This window comes from Sinocyclocheilus anshuiensis, unplaced genomic scaffold (genome assembly GCF_001515605.1).
Source record: "Sinocyclocheilus anshuiensis isolate Anshui unplaced genomic scaffold, SAMN03320099.WGS_v1.1 scaffold2039, whole genome shotgun sequence".
Lineage (NCBI taxonomy): Eukaryota > Metazoa > Chordata > Actinopteri > Cypriniformes > Cyprinidae > Sinocyclocheilus > Sinocyclocheilus anshuiensis.
Window position 1 is genome coordinate 324,995 of NW_015550822.1, and position 11,311 is coordinate 336,305.

Genomic DNA, 11,311 nt, shown 5'->3' on the forward strand with positions numbered 1-11,311 from the left:
GGGAAAAAATTTAATTGTACTGTTTTTTTTAATTTTATTAATCTATTTATTTATTATATTTTATTCTTTTTTTTTTAATATGTTGGCAAATACCAGGTTACTTACTCTCAGAAAAAAGGTGCACTATCACTGAGTCTTTAACTTTCAAATGGTACTACCTTTAAGGTACTAATATGCAGTTTTTAAGGGTAAATAATATACAATGGTGTACTTTTTGAAAAGGTAACATAAAGGTAACATAAAGGTTACATAATTAATGTAACATTCAAATGTGGTTGACCTGGGCTGCTTTTCCCAAAAGCATCGTAAGCCTAAGTTGATCGTAGCTCCATTGGTGGCAATGGGTCTACGATGTACTTAGGCTTACAATGCTTTTGGGAAACGCAGCCCTGGTTGATTATGTCTGACCGTCAAATGCAGGTCTAAAGCCAGTGCTGGACTTGCTGTTGTGCTTGGGTTTCTTTGCGGTTCCTTATTTGATTACATTTTGCTGGGTGGCTTCAATAAGATCCCGGACGTTGCACATTACTGTCACAACCCTCCTTGCCAAACACACTGTAGCATTTACATTGGCAACAAAGCTGTTACGCCCTAACAGAACTTCCCTTAGCAATTGAAACCTGTCCTGCATCTGTATAGAGCTCTTTTACCATATAGACTGAACATTTTTAATCTGCTTTAACTCTAAACTGAGAAAGGTTTAAAGCGTATCTCCATAGGACAGACTTGTATGGTCACAAGTGTTCACCCATGACCAGCGAGCAGCTTCATTAATTTGAATATGCTTAGATAACACACTGCTCTTTTATTCTCCGCCTGTTTAGATTACAACTTTATGTAAGTTTTTAAGATATCAGGGCATTAATAGTTTCAAAGGTCAGTAGAAATGTTGAACAAGGTAGACTTGTAATCGTTTTCATTCCGTGTCCTCTGGTAGTGGTTTACTTCAGTGAGTTTGGTTTGTTTTCCTAGGGTGGGACATTTGTAAATTTGTTTTGCGTATGCACTATTGGCCTGTGTGGAATGTACGTGGCCCAAAAATGTATTTAGACACTTAAGTCAGACTTTAAAATGTGCTGTTTGTGGTTGTTATTATGCAGATGCAACTTGGTTTGATATTTCATGTAATGCAAGCAATGACATTTTCATGTGTGTCTTAAAGGGATAGTTCACCCAAAAATGAAAATTTGATGTTTATCTGCTTACCCCCAGGGCATCCAAGATGTAGGTGACTTTGTTTCTTCAGTAGAACACAAATTATGCCGACTTAAAACTAAAAGATTACGTTCTCTTGCGCGAAATCATTCGGGAGTGGTGACTTTCCACGTAATTCCCAACTTCTGAGCCTGCTCGCCTGAAGTTATGGGTTATTGCTCTTCAGCTGGATATCAACACACCCATTAACGTAAACTACGCCAGAGCGCGTACACACCTCACGCACCGGTTTTTTTTACTCTCATAGATTTTATTACCATTGCCATGCATTATACGACTGATAGACTGCAACGGTTGGGGTTCAAAATCATAATTTTTGTTCTACTGAAGAAACAAAGTCACCTACATCTTGGATGCCCTGGGGGTAAGCAGATAAACATCAAATTTTCATTTTTGGGTGAACTATCCCTTTAAGTGTCCAGGGGCCGCTCTATCTGCCAGTGTTTCTTTAGTATTATTGATATACCATATTTTAATATATTTTAATTATCTTTTAATTTTAAATTTTCAGTTTTAATTTTAATTTTATAGTAGTGTTGTTATGTTATGTTCATTTTAGTTCAGTTTTAGTTTTTATGTATTTACAGTCAGTAGTTTAGTGCTTCAACTTCAACTTATTTCAGTTACAAAGGCAACATTTCTATTTTTATAGTTTAATTTTATTTTTATTTTTTTAATTTAATTTAAAGTTTAATATAAAGTTTAGTTTAACTTTTATCTAATGTTTATTTTATTTTAGCTTTATTTCCGCAAACAAAATGTTTTTAATAGTTTTAGTTTTAGTTAACAATAATAACTCTGCACTACTTGAAATACAAGGTTTAAATACCGTATTTTGAGCACCTCTCTCTTCTCTCTCTGTTTTTTAAGATAAAGACTTTGGAGTCTTCCTGTATTTGACTGTTAGCTACTTAAAAGTGCAAAATTCGATAAAGTGGTTTTATTTTTTATGGTTTTTTTTTCCTCTCCCGTTTTTATAGGGAACTTGACTTTGATGTTTTCCATAAACTTGCAATATCTGCAGACTGGCAGTAAACTCTTGTGACTGGCTGGACATCTGGGAGACAAATGTGTGTGTGTGTGTGTGTGTGTGTGTGTGTGTGTGTGTGTGTGTGTGTGTGTGTGTGTGTGGGATATATTTAGCAAATGTTCAACTCGTGCAAATGTTCATGATTTTATAAACCCCTGGTTTGCTGTCATTTTACCTAAGGAAGAATAACATTTTGGAACAGATGACGTAAATGTGAAATGTCATTAACAGTTCAAACTAGTTTGTTAAACACTTAGTTTCTCCTGAATTACAATCCAGATGTGTTTCAGTGTGTTGTAGTGTGTTGAGTCTCAATCTCTGTATTAGAGAGCAGTATAACTTTTGTGTGTATTTGTACTCTTTATGTGACAGAAATAGTTCAAGGTAAACATCTTAATTTATGGTTAATTAAGTTGTATCATATGGCTATTCTTTTCTAACCCAATGGCTTATAAAGGAGTTTAAAAAGCTCTCCTAACCTGATGCTCTGTTTCTGGCATACTTTTTTTTTTTTTTTTTGATGCAGTGCTAGTATTAGCTAAATTTGCTATTTAATTTCCTCCTGTGTAGTGCTTCAACAGTGTTTAAGCAAATATTGCTTTTTAAAATATGTCACAAATGTGAACTTATTTAAAGTAGCTCAGTGTGTTCATGAATTTATAGTGGCCATAAAGTTACAATTTAATATTGTTTAAATATTATTGGAAAATATTATAAAAAAAACTTAATTACATATAGTTGCAATCAAAATTATTCAACCCCCTTGACCTTCAAGACATTTTTCTACGAGAACAAAATTCTATGAAAACAGAGAAACAAAGGCATCAGTAAACTATTATAGGACGTTTATTAATATATTTGATTTGAGAATATTTGAGAATGTAAAGTTGAAGAAAAATGAAAAAAAAAAATTATAATTGGTTCTAAAGATCCGTGTACATAATGATTCAACCCACAAATTTAGTGCAGAATCTTTTATTCTTTATAACCTTTAATAAACGCTGTCTGTAAGTGCTCAGAAACTTCTGTCACCTCTCTACTGCAATCTTGGCCCATTGAAAAAGCTTCCAGATCACTGATAATCTTTATCTTTTTCATTGCCACTGCTTTCTTCAAATTGCACCAAATATTTTGAAAAAGATTTAAACGTAAAGACTGAAAAGGCCATATAAGAACATTGACGACCGATCACTAAACCGAGATTTGGATGTATACTTTGGGAAGGTTGTCCTGCAGGAAAGTCCACTGATAATCAAGTTTCAGTCTCTGCAACGAAGACATCACAATCTCTGCCAAAATGGCCTGATACTTCAAAAAATCCATGATCTCCTTCATACAGTCAATATTTTTCACTTCTCGCAACAGCAAAACACCCCCATAACAAGAATGGTCCAACTCCATGTTTGACTATGGAAATGGTGTTCTTCTGCTCATAAGTTTTGCGTTTCTTGCAGGCATACCACTGATCCACGGGTTCAAAAAGTTTCAGTTGGGTCACATCACTCCATAAAACATTCTTCCAGAACTCCAGAGGTCTATCCAAATGAATTTGAGCATATTCAAGCCAGCCTTGTATGTTCTTCTTGGTCAAAAGTTGCATTTGGCAGGTTGTCCTGACATGAAGGCCAAGCTCGTTTAGTGTTCTTCTTATACTCTACATTGAAATGTTGCTTCCTCCTTTCGTCAGGTCATCTTGCAAGTCTTTGGAAGTAAATTGAGGGTTTTTTTACAGTTATTCTGATCAAACATTTTATTCCTCTTGATGATATTGTGCTTTTTCTTCAATGCCCTCAAAGGTTTTCTGGTACACCTTTTAAAGTTATGCATAAAGCTGCTAGCTGTGTCTCTAGGAACCTGTCTCTAGGTTTCTTCTTGTCGCCACAGACTGTCCAATCTAATAAAACAGTTTATTCTCTATAGCTTTTGTGAGAGCTCTTTTGACTTGGCCATATTTGCCACTCAGCTTCAGCTCATTCATGGGCTAAATTTGTTTAGTTTCCAAAGACTTACTTGAGTTTTAGCATGTAACTCAAAAATATTACATTATCACCTTTAATATGCCATAAAGCTGTTGTAGATGCACATGAAAAAAAAAAAAAAACTCTGGATCTTCAGAAAAACTTACATTTGAAAAGTATAACAATATATAATTTTGTAATAATTTTGATTGCAAGCGTATGTGGTATATGAACTATATATATATATATATATATATACACACACACTGTATATCACTGTCACTCAAAAAAAAAAAAAAAATACAAAAGCTGTTGCAAGGGTGGTACATTTTTTTTTTTTTTGGCCTAAAGGGCCATTAGTACCTTATTATTACATAAATGGTACATACTAGCTCCTTTTGAAAGATGGGGCCAGTTAAAACACTAGCAGGGCAGTCTGAACTATGGGTCTAACTGGGTCAGCGGAAAAAAAAAAAAACTGCAGCCATCCTAAAACTATATTTAAAAAAAAAAATTGTAATTGAAGATAATATAATATTAATAACATAAAAGGCCATTTAAGTGTACTTAAAGAGACACTTTCATGACACACACACACACACACACACACACACACACACACACACACACACACACACACACACACAACAAAACAAAATTGTTGCATCTATTGTCACGTAATACCTTGAGACACCACTAGATGGAGGCACAAACATGCAAAATACGTTGGAGCCAAATTCCAGTGAACAAATGGCACATGTGAGTGTTCAGATCAGTGTGTGTAAGCTTGTTTGTGTTGACTGTAGTCTGTGAGCATGTGTAAGGGCATAGGGCAACACCCTCGCTCTTACTGAGTGGAACAACTGTGTGTGCAGTCACTTTGGATTTTGACCGACCCTTTCTGTTTCCAGCAGGAGAAGAGGAAGATGCCGGTGACGGTGTGGTCAATTTCCAGTGTTACAAAAGGTTTAGAGTGAAATTTGGCTGTGGAAGTGTGGATTTGACTGGTAAATCATCATTTGGGGAGGATGGCTGCAACTACGCCCACCTCGGCCCCGCCTCCCAAAAAGAGCAGAGGAAAACAGGAAATAGAAACTCTACAGACAACCAATGAAGAGCTGAGGAGCCGATTGAGTGACTTGCAAAATGAACAGCAACAGGAAAGAGGCAAGGTATGACCATCTACTGCATGGCTTTGTTCACATTACACCCAATCTGATTTTGTGCACTAGTAGTATTTCAAATCCTACAAGCGTATAAAAAAAAAGTAATTGACATAATATAATATTAATAACATAAAAGGCCATTTAAGTGTACATAAAGAGACACTTTTCATGACACTTAAGTACACTTTTAAAAGGTGCACTTTGTGATCATGCTAAATTAAAAGTTTTACTTATCGTAATGATATTCAAAAATAGATTTCTAGTTAACAATTTAAATGTACTAAATTGCAACTTCATTACAAATGTGTAATATATATTTAAATTTAAATACATGGCATACACATTTCAATAGAACAATAGGACAATAAAGCACATTTTAGTTTACCATAAATGCTTGTTAGTACATTTAGCAGTAAGGAACACTTTAAACATATTTCAAAGACAGTAGAATTATGAAATCGCATATAAAGATGTACTTAAGGCCTACTTAAGTGGGTCAAAATAGCAATATGCATTAAAAGAACATGTGCAAGTGCAAACTGAATGTAAAGTATTTCTGTGATAAGTACATATAAGTAAAAGTATGTTAAAGTTTACTTCTTTTTTTACGAGGAACTGTCTGCATTACTATGCTGCAATTTATGAAAACTGATCTGTTTTTTGTTTAATGGCTTAAGTATTAGTACAATACCAGGAGACACAAGTATTGATTTGTGAATCTATGCTCTGCTCATGTTTGTTTATGACATCTCTGTGTGATCCAAAAAGCATATTTGGAGCTATTAATGTTTTTCAGACAGGGAAGCGTCCATAATCGCTCACAAAATTTACGCATTCACTATTTACTAGTGTATTTTAAATAGTTCACTATATGAAAACTGAGTGATGAATTTACACTTGGCATTACATCTGCATTGCTCAATGAGGAAAAATAAATGAAAAACGGTCAGACTGAATCACATTTCCTAAAACTCATGTTGTAAAACTGTAATCAGAGACTGTAAATCATACAAGAATGTCATTTAAATAAGATTTGCATGCATTCTTCTTGCTGTTCAGGCTACAAATATCTAAACCGATTCAGAAGATTTATCCTCTCATGAATCATATATCCCAAAATCCATCACCAGTCAGAGCAGTAATTTGTGCCAGTGATTGCTTCATGGCCATAATGAGTAGAAGAGAAAACATGCCACACCCTCTGGAAGCGTCAAACAATGGGACAACTTAACACTGCTGGAAAGCCAGGATAAATGTGACAGTTTATGGAGTCGAAGGGAATTATTTGACATATTCGAATCAAATGATGCCAGCATGGTTTTAGACCTGGTAAAATAAATGAAATCAAACAATGTTTTTACACAGAGCTTAATGTAAAAGCAATTTGGTACATTTCATTCCTTCTAGCTCATTGCTTGGTCACTACGTTTTGTCCCTCTCTCTAAACCATTCTAAAACCCTGAAGGTTATAAAATATTGACGGAATATGAAGACATTTGCTAATGGTGGAAACAAAGTGCAGAGAATATGTGGCAAGTGCCAAAAAGCTAGGCACAAATCCGGTCAGTAAATTTAGAGGATGGAGGTCTGGGAGACTAATGGACATTTTAATAGTCAATATACGTTTTCTAATTATGCCCTACTTTACACAAGGCAAGTTAATTGCCTTAACACATTTCACACACAATGGTAATTGAAAGTGCTACACATTGGCATATTAAGTTAATTTTAAAATAATTTGAGAAAATAAAATATATAAAAATACTTGTAAATCAACAAGAAAACATGAAACAAATAAAAGGAAAATAAAAACTATGTCTAAAAGGAGTGAGATCAGTAGTTACATTTACATGCACCAACATAATCGGATGGCTCAATCAGATTGAAGCACCTTCATATAAACACCTCAGTCTGTCTGATTGAGCTTAAAAGGGGTGATGTAGATCCGAAATAATCTGACTGATAGGAAAAAATAATCATGTTAATGCTTAAATAAGTCTGTCTACAAAAATACCCTGCACATATGCGCAATTCCATGATACGCATTTTTACTAGAAACCTTTATTAAAAGATCTGTTTACATACGTTTTATGTAGGCCTACAGTATTTTTTATTTACATCTTACGTTTTGGTCCGAGAAGGAGAAAATGTTTACTAAAAAAATCACTTCTGACATGTTTGTCAGCCTTTCTTTTAGGTCTGACATCAAGGCAAAATGAGAATTATACTCATGCACAGGCTTTCTCCAGTTTTCAGCACGACGACTGGGCACTGCTCACGTGCTGATGTTTTGTCCAGAATACATGTAGAAGAAAATGTGAATCAGATTTCAGTCTAGGGCTCATATAAACAGAACTTTCAGAATCTGAAATCGGATTGGATTCATTTGGATATACGAAAAGTGGTGCAAGCCCGGGGAAAAACAGTGTTTTCAGTCTGGACTTAAATCTGGCTGCGTTTGAGGCACATCTGACTTCTGGAAGCTTATTCCAGCTGCAGACAGCATAATATCTAATTGTTTCATCATGTTTGGAATGAAACCTAGGTATCTGACTCATTCCTGATGAGCTGAGAGACCTATCAGGTTCTTTCACTCTGCAGTTGCATGACCTGAAGGTCCGAGGCTCTAAAATATTTCAGATTAACACATTATTTTAAGGTGACATAGTTACACATGCTACATGTACGTAACATAGTAATAATAGTAAATTATAGGATTATATCAAGTAACTAATCCTAAACCAAGTACATGTAGTTAATTCATATTATTCAGTACTTATTTGTGTAGTTACACTGTTACAATGACACCTTAAAATAAAGTATAACCTATTTCAGTCTGTTCATTGAGAGTATATATCTGTGTAAATGATTTGGACAGATCATTTTTGTCTTTTTGGAGACATTTACATGTTAAAAACTATAATTGTTTAAATACATTAATGCCAAAGATTGGTATCTGACATACAATTGGAAATTCACCCCATGAATCTCAATAAAAAAATGTAAACATACGTTATTTTATTAATACCTTAGTAATCACAGGCTTGAAGAAGCAATAGAAACTCTTTGGTGAACTTGTGATATTATGAGAACCGTAATGTGAACGCCAATATTCACCTTGGTTAATGTCCTGTGAAATAACCTCGTCTCTCAATCTTGTAGGTGGGTAAATTACGGGAACGTTTGCAAGAGTTACGGGCCCAACGAGAGACTGAGCAGCACAAGCACTCGGTCGCTCTCACTGAACTCCGCGTCAAGCTCCATGAGGAGAAGCAGCGAGAGGTGGCGGCCACACGAGAGAGCCTGTCTCGGCAACACGAGACCGAGCTGGCCCGGGTGGCACGTCTCCGCGAGACAGAACTGGCCCGGCTTCAGGCGCTGGTGTGTATTTTACGGGACGGAGCCAGCAGCGAGCTACGTAGTGCCCTGAAGGAGGAGGCACGAGAGGAGGCCCGCAGGAGCTACGAGGCAGAGAAACTCAGGCTCACGCAGGAGCTGCAGGAGGCGAAGACGTCACGGCGGCAGGCAGAGGAGGCGCTGTCCAATGCTGTGCAGGCCGACAGAGCCAAAGCTGCCGATCTCAGAGTGGCCCATCAAGCTCATCAGGAGGAGATCCAGAGAATCAAACGCGAGAGCGAGAGGGAAATCCGGAGACTGGTAAGAAAGATGGATGGAGTTATCTAAAAACGTCACCACATGAAATTGTAAAAATAATGGCTGTCTCAGTCCAGTCTCAGGCAATTGGTTGATTCAGTGTGGCTGCTCTGGTTTACACCTTTTGGGGGAATCAACCTACAAATGTTTATGCATACTTATATAATTGTCTCTGTTTGACATTTGACATGCATAATTTTTCTAATATCAGCTGATATTAATGATAAGCTGATATTAATGTATAAAAGCCCTCAAAATGTCTCAGTCTCATTACTTATATCAATCAGTCATGAATTGTGTTTCTTATGACAGCAGACAGATAGACAGGATTTTATTTATTTATTTATTTTTTGCACCGAATTGATATTAGCACCCTTATAATGAAGAAAACTGGATGTGTTCAATACATCATCAAAGGATGATTTAAAAAAAAATAATAGAGATCTGTTTGGCATTAAGAAAGTTATATTATTCATTTTTATACAGTTTTGAAAAAAAAAATTAATTATTGGCCACACCAAAAGCTTATTATTTAATATACACCAATTATTAAACACAGTTTATGTACACTACCATTCAAAAGGTGGGGTCAGTGTTTTTTTTTAAGCGTTTTTGTTTATATTGTGAAATACTACAATTTAAAATATCTGTTTTCTATTTGAATGTATTTAATTTATTCAGCTTTCAGTCTTCAGTGTCACATGATCCTTAAGACATCATTCCAATATGTTGATTTGGTGCTCAAGAAACATATCTTATGATCTCGATATTGAAAACGGTTATGCTGCTTCATATTTTTGTGGACACTGTTATACCCTTTTTTCAGGATTCTTCAATGAATAAAAAGTTCAAAATAACAGCATTTATTTGAAATAGAAATATTTTGTAACATTGTAAATGTCTTTACTGTCAAAAATCTAAATCTAAAAACAAAGATCTTACTGGCCCAAAACCTTAAAGTTTCTATATCTGTGCATAACTAGGAATTACCTCCATGCTATTTTTGCTATTCGTACAGCAGCTAGACCTGAAGGAAGTATATTTTGTGAAATGGACCACAAAAAGCATGCACTCCGATGTATGTTTGTGTTTGTGTCAGATGGATGAGTTGAAGAGCAGAGATCGTGTGGTGCAGTCACTGGAAAAAGAGCTGGGAGTGCAGGCGGGACAGATACAGCGTCTACTGCTGCAGAAGGAGGAATCAGAGCGGCATTATGGGAGTCCGAAGAGAGAGGTGGCGCCGTCTCTCGGGGAAAACTCAGACTCTGTCAATAACCAGGTTCGTTCTGTTCTGCAATCAGAAATGGCTGATAAAAAGCTTTTATATCATCAGGAACATAAACGCTCATTAGAGCTGGACTAACATGGAAGAGAGCTTTTTCCTGCATGCTGAACTTCACACCATCACACAATAAAGCGTTTATCCATTCATAGGACGTGGATGAGAGGGATGTAAGGAGATTTCAACTGAAGATTGCTGAGCTGCAGGCAGTCATCAGGAAACTAGAGGATAGGAACACCCTGCTTTCAGATGAGAGAAACGAACTGGTACATATACATATACACACTCTCAACAAACTACGGACAAAAATCATATAGGATCTTATGAGCTGTAAAATATCCTGTTAAATGTACAGTAAAAAATGGCAGCTGTGGTTGCCAAAAATTCTGTGTAAAAGTACTATGACAATGTTTCAGTTGTTATAGGATGGAATACTGGTGCCTATATATTTTACAATTTATAACCGAGTATTTCATTAAGTGATAAAATGTTAATATACAAGCTACCTGAACTACCAAAATGCTTTGTACCTTAAAATTTACTGATAACCAGGTGGTACAATAGAAAGCCACATGATGAATCCAAAGCAAATGCCCTGTTCATAAACATGGCCAGTACTCACGTATAGCTGATGCACATGATACATACAAAAAAACATCAGGGTGTTGATGAAAAAACTTTGCATTACTGTTAACATAAATATGAAGAAACAAAACTTAAAATATAATCATATGTGGTGTGTCACACAGGGAACTTTGTTTTTCTCAGTTGTTTTTTTATATGGTAAATAATACTTTTTCCTTCTAAAAACATACATTTGACAGTATTTTGCAGTAAAACTACATTATGTTAAACCTGTAATAGTGAAAGATTATTGGGAACAATGTCTTTCAATTTTCCAATTTTCAACTGGTTTTGCTTCAGGACCCAGATTTTATATCAAGTACCAAACCTTATTTAATGTATTTTATATATGTATATATATATATATATATATATATATATA

The 11,311-nt window shown here is 35.5% G+C and overlaps 1 protein-coding gene across 1 annotated transcript in view; it reads left to right on the forward strand.

Annotated features, from left to right (window-relative positions):
- jakmip1 (janus kinase and microtubule interacting protein 1) overlaps positions 1-11,311 on the forward strand; it is a 29,967-nt gene that overhangs the window by 3,129 nt on the left and 15,527 nt on the right. The window contains exons 2-5 of the mRNA XM_016450506.1: positions 5,115-5,375; positions 8,532-9,026; positions 10,123-10,302; positions 10,458-10,571. Of these exons, the coding sequence (XP_016305992.1) occupies positions 5,232-5,375; positions 8,532-9,026; positions 10,123-10,302; positions 10,458-10,571 (933 nt within the window). The 5' untranslated portion in view covers positions 5,115-5,231. The remainder of the gene's footprint in view (positions 1-5,114; positions 5,376-8,531; positions 9,027-10,122; positions 10,303-10,457; positions 10,572-11,311) is intronic.